The sequence below is a fragment of the Panulirus ornatus genome, chromosome 43, assembly GCF_036320965.1.
Source record: "Panulirus ornatus isolate Po-2019 chromosome 43, ASM3632096v1, whole genome shotgun sequence".
Lineage (NCBI taxonomy): Eukaryota > Metazoa > Arthropoda > Malacostraca > Decapoda > Palinuridae > Panulirus > Panulirus ornatus.
The window spans coordinates 21569008-21590308 of record NC_092266.1 but is presented as its reverse complement, the minus strand read 5'-3'; the positions used below and the strand labels follow the sequence as shown (position 1 = coordinate 21590308).

General features: G+C 43.5%; 1 protein-coding gene across 6 annotated transcripts in view; it reads left to right on the top strand.

The window, feature by feature from the left end:
* The first annotated feature begins 930 nt into the window (after nucleotides 1-930).
* Nucleotides 931-21301, top strand: part of LOC139762381 (uncharacterized) — a 76379-nt gene continuing 56008 nt past the window's right edge. The window contains exons 1-3 of one of the 6 annotated variants that reach the window (XM_071687199.1): nucleotides 931-1209; nucleotides 9743-9940; nucleotides 20708-20846. In XM_071687199.1, coding sequence (XP_071543300.1) covers nucleotides 1127-1209; nucleotides 9743-9940; nucleotides 20708-20846 — 420 coding nt within the window. In that variant the 5' untranslated portion in view covers nucleotides 931-1126. The other 5 variants (XM_071687200.1, XM_071687194.1, XM_071687197.1 and 2 more) reach the window with 5 other exon arrangements.

Below are 21301 nucleotides of genomic sequence, written 5' to 3'. Positions count from 1 at the left end.
GATTTTAAGCCTACCTCATTGGCTGATGGCGTCTCTGTGAATTCACAGGGCTCCAAAGTTTCTCCCTGTGGAGTCTTCTTTGCATAACTGTGATCTGTTGGAAGGCTGACATTTGAATATTTGTTATATGCTTTACATTTCTAATATACTGTACACAGGTTTATTGAAAGATCCGACAGCCAGTAAAATAGTACAGTAAAATATTAATGACTGTCTTTCTGTTGAATTTTTAACCTCCATTTCTTCCTGAAACTTTTGTATTTCAAAAAGATCCAAATACTTTACAGCAGTGCTTCTTAATGTTTTTCAATGTCATTCAACCTTAGGGGCAGCATCATAAATTTTATTCATCCCACTGAGCATCATTCACCCAAACTAACTATTTTCCATTTCTCTCTCTTGCACATAAAATGTTAACAGTTAAAATATGGATTATGATATTAAATACCTATATTACAGAAAACTGACGTCTTTGCTACTTCACCGATGAACCACTTGAAAAACAAGGACTGAAAATATTTACTGTTACTTATGTGCTGCAAAGGTTAATGATTTAGCAAAAATATTCTTTCACTTTAATGTTTCATTCACCCAAACAGGAAAAAAAGGTTCAATAACCATAGGACGAATCCTTCACCGGTTTAAGAAGCACTGTTACAGCATCCTTTACCCTGTGGTGTAGATTTTGATGTTACAGTTCTTGGAGATCGTGTCTTTACTTAGTAATGCAGGTAAAGTGTACCTTACTTCACATTCTGGTGTGTTCCATATTTCCCTCAGAAACAATGATATACATCCTCTGGGTGTTTCATCTTTTGCATTTACATGCGTCATTTTTGGTTTCATTTTGATTTTGAACGACGCGCCTCAAAGCTCGTACGACGAGCGCTGCCGGTGCTGCCCCTGGCGGCTGTCCAAAATAACACACCCGTGTTTTGGTTACGAATCTCACAGGCAAGTTCACCCACTCTCCTATCTTGCTTATATGGTCTTTTGTGTACATTTATGGAGTGGTACTCAAGCTTTGAATTAACACTTCGTTTTTGAGGGGAGATGGAATATTTGTCATGATGGAATAAGCTTCCATCTTTTGTTCTCTCACAATAGAAAGACGACTGTTGGAATTATGATACGTTTTCCTTCATCCAGACTAAATGATAATGTGAACACAGTGTGGTTGTCAGTGGAACCTCATAACGTCTGCCTTACGTAAGTAGCATTAAGAATGAAAAAATGACTGCCATCCGAAAACTAATGAAATCTCTAACGCCACTGGCGTACTGATAACCACAGGACTTATCACTGCGACAAGTCATCTCAAGGATTGATGTTATCTATACAGTGATAGTAGAATTGCCAGGTACGTTCTGCTCAAGTGAACTTCCTACAGTATACACTTATGTAAGTATTATTTTTTTGTGTTACTGTTGGTGTTGCCGTATATGATAGTGTAACTGGTACAGTGGTGGAGGCATGTCAAGGTAGGTACTGTACTAGGCGATCATCTAGATATTTACATACGAGAATTCTAAGCAGTGTGTCCTAGGTTTTGTTTGCGATCATTTAGGCTTAGCTTTGTGGGCGATCAGCTAGGCTTAGCTTTGTTTGCCATCATCTAGATCTAAGTCTGTCTAGATTATTACTTACCAGCCATTGTGTGTGATACGATATATCCATTATGTGTGATCATCAAGATACTGACAAGACATTTGTGTGATTGGATAATTACATTATGTCTGATCATCTAGAGATTTACATACTGGCATAATGTGATCTGATACTTACATAAGAAAATATTTTGTAAACGCAAGGGATAGTATGTGATGTGATATTTGCATTAGAAAATATGTTGTTACATGAATTTCGAGAAAAAACAACATCATTTGCCCCTGTAGTATCATGGTGTCGGTTATCAGTGAACCACATAAAGGATTGTTCTTGACATAGATTACTTAATATCTGCGTAATGTTACCGTTTCGGACATTCACCTGTTTGGAAGTTGGAATTATAATTTCCGATAGTTTTTAATGTTTTGAACGCGATTCTGACCTTCACTTGTACCGCTCGTCGCGGAAACAATGGGACTTGGAAAAATGTAATTGAAAGGATGTTAACATTCCCGTTACTATTTATTCAAGACTTAAAATATCAAAATTCGCTGGATGTCCTAAACGGCAACAATACTGATATTTGTAATATATATGAGTATTTTGAAATCTCTTTATGAGTACATTATACGTAATTTGCTTAATACTCCAACACCTTTTTCAGGAATGGTAGATATGGCGGCTATATACTTTATTGCTATACTCTTCATCGCTAAACAAAACGTTTACGATACATTCAGAGAAGCTGTTAAGAATTGGTTTAGTCAAATTGGCCTCCTACAGTATGGTAGGCATATTTCACGGACCCATTGCAATCGTTGAGGATTTTGGTATGGGAGTAAGCTGTTTCCCCTTAACAACAAACTCCACCAAATGCTATGTAGATTGCAGTAGGATCTGTGAAATATTGTAATACCAGAAAGACTCAGTCCATCGACCCAGTTTTGGCACAGTGGCTTTCACTGAGAAGTATCGTTGAAGTATAAAACAATTGACTCGTGAAGCGTCATTGATTTTGGGGAATTTCGATTAGAAGTTTTAAAGAATATGTATGGATTTCCTAACGAAATGGCGTCGCCCTAATGTCCAAGATGATTCTAGTTGGATCGATGACACTCACTTAAAACACACTATAGGAAACCCAAATAGTTAATAATCCTCTTTGAATCAGTTTGAGCCTGTGAGGATTTCGGTGAGAAGGTATGGCGTCACCTTGCCGAAATCTAAAAGGATTTCGATGCAATCGTTTGACTACGCTTGTAATACTGTAAAAATACCCACTTGACCAGCGGGCACTCTCGAAATTCAGTGGATATCAGCTGAAGAAGCCAAAAGCCATATCGCGGCCTTCCTGACACACAACGGCTGGCTGCTCACTCCCAAAAACTCTACGGCGGTTTGCTCCCTGACATTACGGCGGCATGCTACCTCACACTAAGGCGGCTCACTCCGTGACACATTACGGCAGTTTGCTCCGTGACACATTACGGCTGTTTGCTCCCTTACATACTGCGGCGGCTCACTCCCTCACACACTACGGCGGCTTGCTCCTTGACACACTACAACAGCTCTCCCTTACACACTACGGCGGCTTTCTCCCTGATACACTACAACAGCTCTCCCTTACACACTACGGCGGCTTGCTCCTTGACACACTACAACAGCTCTCCCTTACACACTACGGCGGCTTGCTCCTTGACACACTACAACAGCTCTCCCTTACACACTACGGCGGCTTGCTCCTTGACACACTACAACAGCTCTCCCTTACACACTACGGCGGCTTGCTCCTTGACACACTACAACAGCTCTCCCTTACACACTACGGCGGCTTGCTCCTTGACACACTACAACAGCTCTCCCTTACACACTACGGCGGCTTGCTCCTTGACACACTACAACAGCTCTCCCTTACACACTACGGCGGCTTGCTCCTTGACACACTACAACAGCTCTCCCTTACACACTACGGCGGCTTGCTCCTTGACACACTACAACAGCTCTCCCTTACACACTACGGCGGCTTGCTCCTTGACACACTACAACAGCTCTCCCTTACACACTACGGCGGCTTGCTCCTTGACACACTACAACAGCTCTCCCTTACACACTACGGCGGCTTGCTCCTTGACACACTACAACAGCTCTCCCTTACACACTACGGCGGCTTGCTCCTTGACACACTACAACAGCTCTCCCTTACACACTACGGCGGCTTGCTCCTTGACACACTACAACAGCTCTCCCTTACACACTACGGCGGCTTGCTCCTTGACACACTACAACAGCTCTCCCTTACACACTACGGCGGCTTGCTCCTTGACACACTACAACAGCTCTCCCTTACACACTACGGCGGCTTGCTCCTTGACACACTACAACAGCTCTCCCTTACACACTACGGCGGCTTGCTCCTTGACACACTACAACAGCTCTCCCTTACACACTACGGCGGCTTGCTCCTTGACACACTACAACAGCTCTCCCTTACACACTACGGCGGCTTGCTCCTTGACACACTACAACAGCTCTCCCTTACACACTACGGCGGCTTGCTCCTTGACACACTACAACAGCTCTCCCTTACACACTACGGCGGCTTGCTCCTTGACACACTACAACAGCTCTCCCTTACACACTACGGCGGCTTGCTCCTTGACACACTACAACAGCTCTCCCTTACACACTACGGCGGCTTGCTCCTTGACACACTACAACAGCTCTCCCTTACACACTACGGCGGCTTGCTCCTTGACACACTACAACAGCTCTCCCTTACACACTACGGCGGCTTGCTCCTTGACACACTACAACAGCTCTCCCTTACACACTACGGCGGCTTGCTCCTTGACACACTACAACAGCTCTCCCTTACACACTACGGCGGCTTGCTCCTTGACACACTACAACAGCTCTCCCTTACACACTACGGCGGCTTGCTCCTTGACACACTACAACAGCTCTCCCTTACACACTACGGCGGCTTGCTCCTTGACACACTACAACAGCTCTCCCTTACACACTACGGCGGCTTGCTCCTTGACACACTACAACAGCTCTCCCTTACACACTACGGCGGCTTGCTCCTTGACACACTACAACAGCTCTCCCTTACACACTACGGCGGCTTGCTCCTTGACACACTACAACAGCTCTCCCTTACACACTACGGCGGCTTGCTCCTTGACACACTACAACAGCTCTCCCTTACACACTACGGCGGCTTGCTCCTTGACACACTACAACAGCTCTCCCTTACACACTACGGCGGCTTGCTCCTTGACACACTACAACAGCTCTCCCTTACACACTACGGCGGCTTGCTCCTTGACACACTACAACAGCTCTCCCTTACACACTACGGCGGCTTGCTCCTTGACACACTACAACAGCTCTCCCTTACACACTACGGCGGCTTGCTCCTTGACACACTACAACAGCTCTCCCTTACACACTACGGCGGCTTGCTCCTTGACACACTACAACAGCTCTCCCTTACACACTACGGCGGCTTGCTCCTTGACACACTACAACAGCTCTCCCTTACACACTACGGCGGCTTGCTCCTTGACACACTACAACAGCTCTCCCTTACACACTACGGCGGCTTGCTCCTTGACACACTACAACAGCTCTCCCTTACACACTACGGCGGCTTGCTCCTTGACACACTACAACAGCTCTCCCTTACACACTACGGCGGCTTGCTCCTTGACACACTACAACAGCTCTCCCTTACACACTACGGCGGCTTGCTCCTTGACACACTACAACAGCTCTCCCTTACACACTACGGCGGCTTGCTCCTTGACACACTACAACAGCTCTCCCTTACACACTACGGCGGCTTGCTCCTTGACACACTACAACAGCTCTCCCTTACACACTACGGCGGCTTGCTCCTTGACACACTACAACAGCTCTCCCTTACACACTACGGCGGCTTGCTCCTTGACACACTACAACAGCTCTCCCTTACACACTACGGCGGCTTGCTCCTTGACACACTACAACAGCTCTCCCTTACACACTACGGCGGCTTGCTCCTTGACACACTACAACAGCTCTCCCTTACACACTACGGCGGCTTGCTCCTTGACACACTACAACAGCTCTCCCTTACACACTACGGCGGCTTGCTCCTTGACACACTACAACAGCTCTCCCTTACACACTACGGCGGCTTGCTCCTTGACACACTACAACAGCTCTCCCTTACACACTACGGCGGCTTGCTCCTTGACACACTACAACAGCTCTCCCTTACACACTACGGCGGCTTGCTCCTTGACACACTACAACAGCTCTCCCTTACACACTACGGCGGCTTGCTCCTTGACACACTACAACAGCTCTCCCTTACACACTACGGCGGCTTGCTCCTTGACACACTACAACAGCTCTCCCTTACACACTACGGCGGCTTGCTCCTTGACACACTACAACAGCTCTCCCTTACACACTACGGCGGCTTGCTCCTTGACACACTACAACAGCTCTCCCTTACACACTACGGCGGCTTGCTCCTTGACACACTACAACAGCTCTCCCTTACACACTACGGCGGCTTGCTCCTTGACACACTACAACAGCTCTCCCTTACACACTACGGCGGCTTGCTCCTTGACACACTACAACAGCTCTCCCTTACACACTACGGCGGCTTGCTCCTTGACACACTACAACAGCTCTCCCTTACACACTACGGCGGCTTGCTCCTTGACACACTACAACAGCTCTCCCTTACACACTACGGCGGCTTGCTCCTTGACACACTACAACAGCTCTCCCTTACACACTACGGCGGCTTGCTCCTTGACACACTACAACAGCTCTCCCTTACACACTACGGCGGCTTGCTCCTTGACACACTACAACAGCTCTCCCTTACACACTACGGCGGCTTGCTCCTTGACACACTACAACAGCTCTCCCTTACACACTACGGCGGCTTGCTCCTTGACACACTACAACAGCTCTCCCTTACACACTACGGCGGCTTGCTCCTTGACACACTACAACAGCTCTCCCTTACACACTACGGCGGCTTGCTCCTTGACACACTACAACAGCTCTCCCTTACACACTACGGCGGCTTGCTCCTTGACACACTACAACAGCTCTCCCTTACACACTACGGCGGCTTGCTCCTTGACACACTACAACAGCTCTCCCTTACACACTACGGCGGCTTGCTCCTTGACACACTACAACAGCTCTCCCTTACACACTACGGCGGCTTGCTCCTTGACACACTACAACAGCTCTCCCTTACACACTACGGCGGCTTGCTCCTTGACACACTACAACAGCTCTCCCTTACACACTACGGCGGCTTGCTCCTTGACACACTACAACAGCTCTCCCTTACACACTACGGCGGCTTGCTCCTTGACACACTACAACAGCTCTCCCTTACACACTACGGCGGCTTGCTCCTTGACACACTACAACAGCTCTCCCTTACACACTACGGCGGCTTGCTCCTTGACACACTACAACAGCTCTCCCTTACACACTACGGCGGCTTGCTCCTTGACACACTACAACAGCTCTCCCTTACACACTACGGCGGCTTGCTCCTTGACACACTACAACAGCTCTCCCTTACACACTACGGCGGCTTGCTCCTTGACACACTACAACAGCTCTCCCTTACACACTACGGCGGCTTGCTCCTTGACACACTACAACAGCTCTCCCTTACACACTACGGCGGCTTGCTCCTTGACACACTACAACAGCTCTCCCTTACACACTACGGCGGCTTGCTCCTTGACACACTACAACAGCTCTCCCTTACACACTACGGCGGCTTGCTCCTTGACACACTACAACAGCTCTCCCTTACACACTACGGCGGCTTGCTCCTTGACACACTACAACAGCTCTCCCTTACACACTACGGCGGCTTGCTCCTTGACACACTACAACAGCTCTCCCTTACACACTACGGCGGCTTGCTCCTTGACACACTACAACAGCTCTCCCTTACACACTACGGCGGCTTGCTCCTTGACACACTACAACAGCTCTCCCTTACACACTACGGCGGCTTGCTCCTTGACACACTACAACAGCTCTCCCTTACACACTACGGCGGCTTGCTCCTTGACACACTACAACAGCTCTCCCTTACACACTACGGCGGCTTGCTCCTTGACACACTACAACAGCTCTCCCTTACACACTACGGCGGCTTGCTCCTTGACACACTACAACAGCTCTCCCTTACACACTACGGCGGCTTGCTCCTTGACACACTACAACAGCTCTCCCTTACACACTACGGCGGCTTGCTCCTTGACACACTACAACAGCTCTCCCTTACACACTACGGCGGCTTGCTCCTTGACACACTACAACAGCTCTCCCTTACACACTACGGCGGCTTGCTCCTTGACACACTACAACAGCTCTCCCTTACACACTACGGCGGCTTGCTCCTTGACACACTACAACAGCTCTCCCTTACACACTACGGCGGCTTGCTCCTTGACACACTACAACAGCTCTCCCTTACACACTACGGCGGCTTGCTCCTTGACACACTACAACAGCTCTCCCTTACACACTACGGCGGCTTGCTCCTTGACACACTACAACAGCTCTCCCTTACACACTACGGCGGCTTGCTCCTTGACACACTACAACAGCTCTCCCTTACACACTACGGCGGCTTGCTCCTTGACACACTACAACAGCTCTCCCTTACACACTACGGCGGCTTGCTCCTTGACACACTACAACAGCTCTCCCTTACACACTACGGCGGCTTGCTCCTTGACACACTACAACAGCTCTCCCTTACACACTACGGCGGCTTGCTCCTTGACACACTACAACAGCTCTCCCTTACACACTACGGCGGCTTGCTCCTTGACACACTACAACAGCTCTCCCTTACACACTACGGCGGCTTGCTCCTTGACACACTACAACAGCTCTCCCTTACACACTACGGCGGCTTGCTCCTTGACACACTACAACAGCTCTCCCTTACACACTACGGCGGCTTGCTCCTTGACACACTACAACAGCTCTCCCTTACACACTACGGCGGCTTGCTCCTTGACACACTACAACAGCTCTCCCTTACACACTACGGCGGCTTGCTCCTTGACACACTACAACAGCTCTCCCTTACACACTATGGCGGAGCCTTAGAGGAAAGAAATCCTCATGTGGTCCCCCCCTCTGTTTCTTCTGTCGGAAAAGTAAAACAGGAGGGTAGGATTTCCAGCCCCCTGCCCCCTAGTCCTCTTCTTCGACATGTAGTATTCTTTCTTCCCCATCCCCAGGGATAAGTGTATGAAGCATTGTGTGTAACCTTAATGTGGCCTTGTGTATTGCTGGCCTTTACTTTTATCATCCATGTTGTTGAGATTAGTCATGGTTGTGGGTCATTCCCAGCTTGTCTTAGACCAGTCACATCTCTGTACAGTCAAAGTTGGTTTCTGATCAATCACAGATGGCTTTATATCATCTTAAACTAGTCTTATATCAATGACAGCTGCTTTTAGGTACATAGAACCATCTTTGATTGAATCAAGGCCAGCTGTTATTGTCCTGAGACCGTCTGTGATTGGAAAGAAACATAAACCTGGCCTGAAACCCTGAAAGAATTAAATTCTAACATGAAGCTCAGCCACAGGTTGCCAACCTCTTGTTTGTAAAAACTAAGGTTTCACATCCAAACATCAAAGGTGAGACTGGCACCCTCATCCACATTTCTTTTACACTCTTATCTTTGAATTCTTCCCATTTCAGTGTATCTCCATTGCTCTCAGATTGAATTCTCTTTGTGATCATCTTTTTTAAACATCATACTAAACAGCTGAATTTATTACCAACTTCAGATTTTTCCATTCTGGCTGATGTTATATTTCAGTTACCCCTCTCTCTAAACCTTACCTTACTTATACATTTGCCTTCACATTTCCTTTGCATGTACCATCAAGGCAATCTGACTCCACTGTTTGTTATGAAGCAGCTGCATTTGCACACAGGAATTATAGCGGCATTTCCCTTTGTCTGCTCTACTTTGTAAGATTTTTACATGAAAAAGATGTTGGTATGTTAAGTTTAAGTATTTTGTTTTATTGGATAAACAATTTCTCAATCTTCTTTGCAGCATAATGAAAGTGGTAGGTGTCATAGGCGGAGGTGCAGCTGGGTTGTGCGCCGCCCGCCACATTCTGGCAACTAGTAGTATGTTGCCTGTAGTTTGGGAACAGTCATCACAGATTGGAGGAACCTGGGTCTACACTCCAAGACTGGGAGAAGATGAGCATGGATTGCCCATTCACTCAAGCATGTATAAAAATCTGAAGTGAGTTGATATTTTTGTATGACAAGCACACCATAAGTAAGTGATGAATTCTATTTTCTCATGATTTTGTTATATTTCATGATGGATGTTGTTGGAAGTGGTTTATCAAGTTGTTCCTCTCCTTACAAGTTTCAAAAAACTTGAATGTCTTTTTGGAAAGAAAAATCAGTCAGAGCCTTTTGCTGTCTTTTTCCTTATGGAACACTTTACTAGATAGTTTTCATAAACATGTTTATGTAAAGATCTAATGGCTATCATAACTAAAAAGCAGTGTTTGCTTTATTCAAACTGTCTTGTATTGTTATAGCATTTCTTAGTTTGGCATCATATCTCGTGTCTTTCATGTCATAGGAGGATTTCATATTCTAACTTCTTGGCTTTAAGAAAAATTACTTACTTTCAGTAGTTGTAAACTTAATTCTGTGGACTTTGGCTAGATGCTGCTTTATTGAGGTCCATTTAAGGTGGATTTGCTGGTCATCAAGGACAGTGGCAAAGAGTTTCATTTGTTTCCTTGTGGATTAGAGTACTAACAATTTAACTTCTCCCATCATCTTATGTTAGTTTTCTTGTGCCTGCCTCTATTGTTACATGATGCATCAACTTTCCCCAGCTTTGTTTAAAGATCCACCTGCTTATTATTTACTGTAAATAGTCTATAAGCCTCTTTCAATGCCAGCAAGGTATGAAAAAAAAAATGATATTCCCAATACCCGTACAGTTACCTTTATAGGTGTATTGGCTGTCAACTTGTAGTTGTGCATACACAGTTACCTTTTAGATTATAATGGAGATAGTTGGATGACCTAAGTTAGTACAAGAACACTTGTGATCCATTTGTGAAGAAAGTAATTAAGAATGACATAGAAAGTATGAAGAAATAATGTTTTAAGAGAATGATTTTAGTGGGATTAAGTAAGGAGAAGGAAGACCAGCACAAAGACCACCCCCACCATCCTCAACATCTTGCTAATGGTAATCATACCCCAGAGAACATGGTAGCTTGGGAAAGTCTTGTCACGATACTGTCTTGAACCAGTGTCACCAACAGGAGAGACAGCAGACACAAAATCAATGCTATGTTTGCATGTACTGTGTAAAAAGAGAGCTGGAAAGAATACTAGCTGAAATTTAGTGTTGGGTTGTGTAGTAATGGACTGTAGCACAAATATAGTCCCATGTTTGCATATACACTGTAAGAATAGAGTAAAAAGAATACTAGTTGAAATATAGTTTTGTGTTGTGTATTAATGAGTGATTCAGACACTTTCACTCTGACCAAGTGCTAGAATTATCAGTAGTGCTGAAAATGTGTATCAAAGTGTAATGTACAAAGGTTTAAAGTTTATGGAGTATATAAATTTCATAGTATGGAAAGTACTGCATATAAAAGTGTAGGTCACTGTAGATATTTTTCATCATAATTCAACGTCTTTGGTTCTGCGCCTATGTCAGAAGTCAGTATAAAGTGTGCCAGAATGTGATAGGAAGCAAACAAAGTAGACAAACTTATACGTTATTTTTATCAATAGGCAAGGAAGACTGCTCCACGCTGTATTGTATCATAAAACACAGCAGAATAAGGGAAGATTCTTACAGCTTATGCATATTGTTCATAATCATAGAATATCTAGTAAATACATGTTTTTTGTCATATTTGATCACCACTTCCCAAGTTAGCAAGGTAGTGTCAGGAAACAGACAAAGAAAGGTACATCTGCTCATATATATATATATATATATATATATATATATATATGTTTCATACTATTCGCCATCTCGCGCGTTGGCGAGGTAGCATTAAGAACAGGGGACTGAGCCTTTGAGGGAAATCCTCACTTGGCCCCCTTCTTTGTTCCTCCTCTTGGAAAATTAAAAACGAGAGGGGAGGATTTCCTGCCCCCCGCTCCCTCCCCTTTTAGTCGCCTTCTATGACACGCAGGGAATACGTGGGAAGTATTCTTTCTCCCATCCCCTATGTGTATATGTATATTTATTTATTTATTTTGCTTTGTCGCTGTCTCCCGCATTTGCGAGGTAGCGCAAGGAAACAGACGAAAGAAATGGCCCAACCCACCCGAATACACAATGTATATACATACACGTCCACACACGCAAATATACATACCTATACATCTCAATGTACACATATATATACACACAGAGACACATACATATATACCCATGCACACAATTCACACTGTCTGCCTTTATTCATTCCCATCGCCACCTCGCCACACATGGAGTACCATCCCCCTCCCCCCTCATGTGTGCGAGGTAGCACTAGGAAAAGACAACAAAGGCCCCATTCGTTCATACTCAGTCTCTAGCTGTCATGCAATAATGCCCGAAACCACAGCTCCCTTTCCACATCCAGGCCCCACACAACTTTCCATGGTTTACCCCAGACGCTTCGCATGCCCTTATTCAATCCACTGACAGCACGTCAACCCCGGTATACCACATCGATCCAATTCACTCTATTCCTTGCCCTCCTTTCACCCTCCTGCATGTTCAGGCCCCGATCACACAGAATCTTTTTCACTCCATCTTTCCACCTCCAGTTTGGTCTCCCACTTCTCCTCGTTCCCTCCACCTCCGGCACATATATCCTCTTGGTCAATCTTTCCTCACTCATTCTCTCCATGTGCCCAAACCATTTCAAAACACCCTCTTCTGCTCTCTCAACCACGCTCTTTTTATTTCCACACATCTCTCTTACCCTTATGTTACTTACTCGATCAAACCACCTCACACCACACATTGTCCTCATACATCTCATTTCCAGCACATCCATCCTCCTGCGCACAACTCAATCCATAGCCCACGCCTAGCAACCATACAACATTGTTGGAACCACTATTCCTTCAAACATACCCATTTTTGCTTTCCGAGATAATGTTCTCGACTTCCACACATTCTTCAAGGCTCCCAGAATTTTCGCCCCCTCCCCCACCCTATGATCCACTTCCGCTTCCATGGTTCCATCCGCTGCCAGATCCACTCCCAGATATCTAAAACACTTTACTTCCTCCAGTTTTTCTCCATTCAAACTTACCTTCCAAATGACTTGACCCTCAACCCTACTGTACCTAATAACCTTGCTCTTATTCACATTTACTCTTAACTTTCTTCTTTCACACACTTTACCAAACTCAGTCACCAGCTTCTGCAGTTTCTCACATGAATCAGCCACCAGCGCTGTATCATCAGCGAACAACAACTGACTCACTTCCCAAGCTCTCTCATCCCCAACAGACTTCATACTTGCCCCTCTTTCCAAAACTCTTGCATTCACCTCCCTAACAACCCCATCCATAAACAAATTAAACAACCATGGAGACATCACACACCCCTGCCACAAACCTACATTCACTGAGAACCAATCACTTTCCTCTCTTCCTACACGTACACATGCCTTACATCCTCGATAAAAACTTTTCACTGCTTCTAACAACTTGCCTCCCACACCATATATTCTTAATACCTTCCACAGAGCATCTCTATCGACTCTATCATATGCCTTCTCCAGATCCATAAATGCTACATACAAATCCATTTGCTTTTCTAAGTATTTCTCACCTACATTCTTCAAAGCAAACACCTGATCCACACATCCTCTACCACTTCTGAAACCACACTGCTCTTCCCCAATCTGATGCTCTGTACATGCCTTCACCCTCTCAATCAATACCCTCCCATATAATTTGCCAGGAATACTCAACAAACTTATACCTCTGTAATTTGAGCACTCACTCTTATCCCCTTTGCCTATATATATATATATATATATATATATATATATGAGTCACTTTGCAATGTCATGAGTGACGCAGTTTCCGTGGCCGTGAATTATAGATGTATATGTCGGACTTGAAGAGTGACACAGGAGGTGGCAGTGGCAAGATTTCAGCGATGATCCCAGGGTGAGCATTGAAACGGTTTACCCAATGAAGTTGGTGAGGAGTATGGCCAAAGACATCAGGGATCATTTCAACTCAAAACGCCAAGCCTTACAAAAAATTGTAGAACATTTAGAGGATGCTACAACAACAAGTATATGGAATGATGACCTTAATCTTAACAACTCACACCCACTACTCATGAAAGACATGGATCCAGAAAATGCCACCCACCATATGATGCTGGATGAAAGACTAGGCACTAAAGTCAGATACAACGTCTCTGGGATACATGTTCCCTTAGAGGTGTATGAAGGATAAATGAATTGTACAGCAAGGTATGACCTTCTACAATGTCACTGACAGCCGCACTGATGCCAAGGGATCCCATAGGATGAGGAAATGTCCCAGTTGCCAACGGAACTACCTTGGCCCACCAGTGATGCTACTACATTTGTGAATCAAGACCCATTGCAACACAAACCTCGCCAGGTGGTGGGGTGTCCCGCAGTGTATCGAGACAGACTTCCCCAGAACTTTTTTTAAAGGGGAAGTAAATGTTTATAGTTGTGTTACTGGAGTGATAGTTTTCATACATGGTGCTTTGACAAGAAAATAGTGAAATTGAAAAAATGTAGCTTAGACATTGAAGCTTATTGATACAGTGGTTAAATTGATGAGAACTACTATTGACGTTTGTGTAAATAAATTAAACATTTCCTTTTTCCATAGCCAGAGGTTGAACCATTATGTGACATTCATTTTTTCATTTCATTTCAAGCTAGAAGTTTCAGTTTTCTAAATTGTTTCTTACATTTTTCACATGTATATATATGTATGTGTGTGTGTGTGTATGTGTGTGTATGTGTATGTATGTGTATATATATATGTATATTATCCCTGGGGATAGGGGTGAAAGAATACTTCCCACGCATTCCTCGCGTGTCGTAGAAAGCGACTAGAGGGGACGGGAGCGGGGGGCCAGAAATCCTCCCCTCCTTGTATTTTTTTAACTTTCTAAAATGGGAAACAGAAGAAGGAGTCACGCGGGGAGTGTTCATCCCCCTCGAAGGCTCAGATTGGGGTGCCTAAATGTGTGTGGATGTAACCAAGATGTGAAAAAAGGAGAGATAGGTAGTATGTTTGAGGAAAGGAACCTGGATGTTTTGGCTCTGAGTGAAACGAAGCTCAAGGGTAAAGGGGAAGAGTGGTTTGGGAATGTCTTGGGAGTAAAGTCAGGGGTTAGTGAGAGGACAAGAGCAAGGGAAGGAGTAGCAGTACTCCTGAAACAGGAGTTGTGGAAGTATGTGATAGAATGTAAGAAAGTAAATTCTCGATTAATATGGGTAAACCTGAAAGTTGATGGAGAGAGATGGGTGATTATTGGTGCATATGCACCTGGGCATGAGAAGAAAGATCATGAGAGGCAAGTGTTTTGGGAGCAGCTGAACGAGTGTGTTAGTGGTTTTGATGCACGAGACCGGGTTATAGTGTTGGGTGATTTGAATGCAAAGGTGAGTAATGTGGCAGTTGAGGGAATAATTGGTATACATGGGGTGTTCAGTGTTGTAAATGGAAATGGTGAAGAGCTTGTAGATTTATGTGCTGAAAAAGGACTGATGATTGGGAATACCTGGTTTAAAAAGCGAGATATACATAAGTATACTTATGTAAGTAGGAGAGATGGCCAGAGAGCGTTATTGGATTACGTGTTAATTGACAGGCGCGCGAAAGAGAGACTTTTGGATGTTAATGTGCTGAGAGGTGCAACTGGAGGGATGTCTGATCATTATCTTGTGGAGGCTAAGGTGAAGATTTGTATGGGTTTCCAGAAAAGAAGAGTGAATGTTGGGGTGAAGAGGGTGGTGAGAGTAAGTGAGCTTGGGAAGGAGGCTTGTGTGAGGAAGTACCAGGAGAGACTGAGTACAGAATGGAAAAAGGTGAGAACAATGGAAGTAAGGGGAGTGGGGGAGGAATGGGATGTATTTAGGGAATCAGTGATGGATTGCGCAAAAGATGCTTGTGGCATGAGAAGAGTGGGAGGTGGGTTGATTAGAAAGGGTAGTGAGTGGTGGGATGAAGAAGTAAGAGTATTAGTGAAAGAGAAGAGAGAGGCATTTGGACGATTTTTGCAGGGAAAAAATGCAATTGAGTGGGAGACGTATAAAAGAAAGAGACAGGAGGTCAAGAGAAAGGTGCAAGAGGTGAAAAAAAGGGCAAATGAGAGTTGGGGTGAGAGAGTATCATTGAATTTTGGGGAGAATAAAAAGATGTTCTGGAAGGAGGTAAATAAAGTGCGTAAGACAAGGGAGCAAATGGGAACTTCAGTGAAGGGCGCAGATGGGGAGGTGATAACAAGTAGTGGTGATGTGAGAAGGAGATGGAGTGAGTATTTTGAAGGTTTGTTGAATGTGTTTGATGATAGAGTGGCAGATATAGGGTGTTTTGGTCGAGGTGGTGTGCAAAGTGCGAGGGTTAGGGAAAATGATTTGGTAAACAGAGAAGAGGTAGTAAAAGCTTTGCGGAAGATGAAAGCCGGCAAGGCAGCAGGTTTGGATGGTATTGCAGTGGAATTTATTAAAAAAGGGGGTGACTGTATTGTTGACTGGTTGGTAAGGTTATTTAATGTATGTATGACTCATGGTGAGGTGCCTGAGGATTGGCGGAATGCGTGCATAGTGCCATTGTACAAAGGCAAAGGGGATAAGAGTGAGTGCTCAACGTACAGAGGTATAAGTTTGTTGAGTTTTCCTGGCAAATTGTATGGGAGGGTATTGATTGAGAGGGTGAAGGCATGTACAGAGCATCAGATTGGGGAAGAGCAGTGTGGTTTCAGAAGTGGTAGAGGATGTGTGGATCAGGTGTTTGCTTTGAAGAATGTATGTGAGAAATACTTAGAAAAGCAAATGGATTTGTATGTAGCATTTATGGATCTGGAGAAGGCATATGATAGAGTTGATAGAGATGCTCTGTAGAAGGTATTAAGAATATATGGTGTGGGAGGCAAGTTGTTAGAAGCAGTGAAAAGTTTTTATCGAGGATGTAAGGCATGTGTACGTGTAGGAAGAGAGGAAAGTGATTGGTTCTCAGTGAATGTAGGTTTGCGGCAGGGGTGTGTGATGTCTCCATGGTTGTTTAATTTGTTTATGGATGGGGTTGTTAGGGAGGTGAATGCAAGAGTTTTGGAAAGAGGGGCAAGTATGAAGTCTGTTGGGGATGAGAGAGCTTGGGAAGTGAGTCAGTTGTTGTTCGCTGATGATACAGCGCTGGTGGCTGATTCATGTGAGAAACTGCAGAAGCTGGTGACTGAGTTTGGTAAAGTGTGTGAAAGAAGAAAGTTAAGAGTAAATGTGAATAAGAGCAAGGTTATTAGGTACAGTAGGGTTGAGGGTCAAGTCAATTGGGAGGTGAGTTTGAATGGAGAAAAACTGGAGGAAGTGAAGTGTTTTAGATATCTGGGAGTGGATCTGGCAGCGGATGGAAACATGGAAGCGGAAGTGGATCATAGGGTGGGGGAGGGGGCGAAAATTCTGGGGGCCTTGAAGAATGTGTGGAAGTCGAGAACATTATCTCGGAAAGCAAAAATGGGTATGTTTGAAGGAATAGTGGTTCCAACAATGTTGTATGGTTGCGAGGCGTGGACTATGGATAGAGTTGTGCGCAGGAGGATGGATGTGCTGGAAATGAGATGTTTGAGGACAATGTGTGGTGTGAGGTGGTTTGATCGAGTAAGTAACGTAAGGGTAAGAGAGATGTGTGGAAATAAAAAGAGCGTGGTTGAGAGAGCAGAAGAGGGTGTTTTGAAATGGTTTGGTCACATGGAGAGAATGAGTGAGGAAAGATTGACCAAGAGGATATATGTGTCGGAGGTGGAGGGAACGAGGAGAAGAGGGAGACCAAATTAGAGGTGGAAAGATGGAGTGAAAAAGATTTTGTGTGATCGGGGCCTGAACATGCAGGAGGGTGAAAGGAGGGCAAGGAATAGAGTGAATTGGAGTGATGTGGTATACCGGGGTTGACGTGCTGTCAGTGGATTGAATCAAATCATGTGAAGCGTCTGGGGTAAACCATGGAAAGCTGTGTAGGTATGTATATTTGCGTGTGTGGACGTATGTATATACATGTGTATGGGGGTGGGTTGGGCCATTTCTTTCGTCTGTTTCCTTGCGCTACCTCGCAAACGCGGGAGACAGCAACAAAAATATATATATATATATATATATATATATATATATATATACATATATGCACACACACATACATATACATGTGTATACATACATACATATTTTTGTCTTTTCCGGGTGCTACCTTGCAGGTTGGCGACGGAAATGGATGAAGGCAGCAAGTATGAATATGTACATGTATATGTGCGTGTGTGGGCATTTATGTATATACATGTGGGTGGGTTGGGCCATTCTTTTGTCTGTTTCCTTGCGCTGCCTCGCTAACGCAGGAGATGGCGATTAAGTATAGTAAATAAACACATGTATACATTCCCCCATGAGGGGTGAGGGTGTTGTTATTTCATGTGTGGCGAGGTGGCAATGGGACTGAATAAAGGCAGACAGTATGAATTATGTACATGTGTATATATGTATATATCTGTGTGTATATATATATATGTATACATTGAGATGTATAGGTATGTATATTTGCGTGTGTGGACGTGTATGTATATACATGTGTATGTGGGTGGGTTGGGCCATTCTTCCGTCTGTTTCCTTGCGCTACCTTGCTAACGTGGGAGACGGTGACAAAGCAATAATAATAGAATAATAAAAAAAATGTATACATATAAGCACTTACATATTCATACTTGTTCACAGTCACAGTTATCCATTCCCTACGCCACTCAGCCCCACTGGAAATAGCGTATACACGTGAAAGAAAAGAAAGAATTATAACATATACAAAAGTTTCTTTTTCCCACATCTGATTGCAACCCTTTGTGTTAATGAGGTGGAGCTGGGAAACAGATGAAGAAAGGCCACAACTGCCCACATCCATACATGAGCTGTTATGTGTAATGCACCAAAACAACAGCTTGTTATCCATATCAAGGCCCTACAGACCTTTCCATGGTTTACCCCAGATGTTTCATATGCCTTGTTTCAGCTCATTGACAGCATGGTGACCCCAGTGTATCACATTGTACCAGTTTACTTTATTCCATGTATGCCTTCCATCCTTTTACATGTTCAGGCCCTGATTGCTCAAAGCCATTTTCACACCATCCTTCCATCTCCAGTTTGGTCTCTCTCTTCTTATTCCCTCCACTTCTGACACATATGATGTGTGATATAAAGTGAAGTGTGACAAAAAGTGATAGGAAAAAAAGGCCTTTTAAAGTGAAGAAAGATGTGTGAGACACATTGGTGCTGTATTCCATTGTGCCTTTCAGCATGCCAACACCACAGCACAAATATAGTTACAATATATGATACATATGCATATTTTTATGCAATTCTTGTGCATCTTTGCACTATTTATGCAAATCTCACATTTATAAAGGATTTTTTTCTCAAAGCAGGATGAATGAGGTTGGGAATACTTCAGTTTAAGGGTTAGAGAAAAGTTGGAAGCAATTAGCCTCTTTGCTCCTCTCCAGATCTTCTTTGCTAGCCTCCAAAATACTTCATTTGATGGCTGAGTTGATTTTGCATAGTGTTTACATTCAGTTCATAGTCTCTTCAACTTCACAGATTGAAAGATGTTTAAATAATTTAACCTCATTTCAACCAGTCTATCGGTAGTGCTTGGGCAGTGTTTTTTCATTGTTTTTGATCATCAAATGTTTCATTCTTGAATCATTCAACCATTTGTGACTAAGAATGGATTCTCCAGTCAAATTATAACTGGAGCCATCTCTGCTTACATAGCCCTCTCATTCTGGGAATTTTTAGATATATGGAAGAATTATATTTTGTGATTTTCAATGTAAAAATAGCCTTTTTGCATTTTTTTTCCACACAGTACAGTACACTGTACCAGAGTTACCAGTGTAGTGTTTTTTTTTTTATATGAATCTTAGCAACTTTTTATGGTATTTACCAACATAATGTAAAATCTTCAAACAATTTTGGTGATTGGATTATTTACAAGTAAATTATATAGAGATTTTGACCATTTTTTGAAGAAAAACAGAGAAATAGATACACACTGATTAAGAGGCAGTTACATTGATTTACTATCCACAACTGAGTTAGTATTTGTGTTTCTTATATGTCAAGTATAGGTAGCACCCCTAGGGATGTGCACCATAGATTTTTGGATGCGTCAGATGTTGCTTGTTAGCTTTCTCACCTCTTGCAGATGCTGTTATACCCTGGTTGTCCCCAAAAAATCTGGACATTTTTCTGGGCATCCCATGAGTAAAGCAGTTTCATTTTACATGTCATTTATAATGCGTATATGATAGAATAGGGATGCCCTCTGCAGATGATTTATGGTAATTCAGGTAGATAACAGGATGTTGTGAAAAGAAATAAATGCAAGAGAAGATAAGGGAAAAAAAGAGTCATGTTCATAAGATATTATCAGCTTCAGAATATTCAGTAGATCATAAGTGAGAGTGTAGTGTGAATTTTCTGAAAGAATATTGGAGAAAGGGATGTTTTAAGAGGAATGGGTTTCATCTGTCTGGCCCTTATTCCTTTGCTTTTCCCACTCTGATTGTGTCATGGTTAGTTGTGATTGTGTCATGGTTAGTTGAGACCACCCAGTCTTGTCTTCTCTGCTGAGTTGATGTTATGGGTTACCTTGTCAAAATATCTTGAACAAGTGAATTGATTTTTTATTTTTTTCTCATTACAAGTCGTGTTCTTTCATTGAATACTTAAGCATATTCCTCTTTATTTTTTAGAACAAATCTACCTAAGGAGGTGATGGCCTTTCCTGATTATCCTTTCCCTCCTGGGGAAGAGTCTTTTCTTCATCATACTGAAGTCTGCAAGTACTTAGAGAGTTATGCAGAACACTACAATATTCATCCACACATCAAGGTAATAAATTAGTGTACTTTGCATATACAGTAAAACCTGTTATTCAAAATGTCTGGAGGAATTAGACATTTCTGGTAACAAAATTTCTGGTCATTTGAGTTTTTAATGTATTAGATAATTCAGAAATTGGTATGTCTTAAGAAATATTTGTATATGTAAGCAAATAAGGAAATGATGTTGAAGTCTTTCAAAAGTGATGCCTTGTATAAGTACATGTGTATATATGTATATGTGTGTGTATGTATATGTTGAATTGTATATGTATGTATATGTGCATGAGTGGGCATTTATGTATATACATGTATATGTGGGTGGGTTAGACCATTCCTCGTCTGTTTCCTTGCGCTACCTTGCTGACGCGGGAAACTGATTAAGTATGATAAATATAGATAATGTATATATATATATATATATATATATATATATATATATATTTTTTTTTTTTTGCTTTGTCG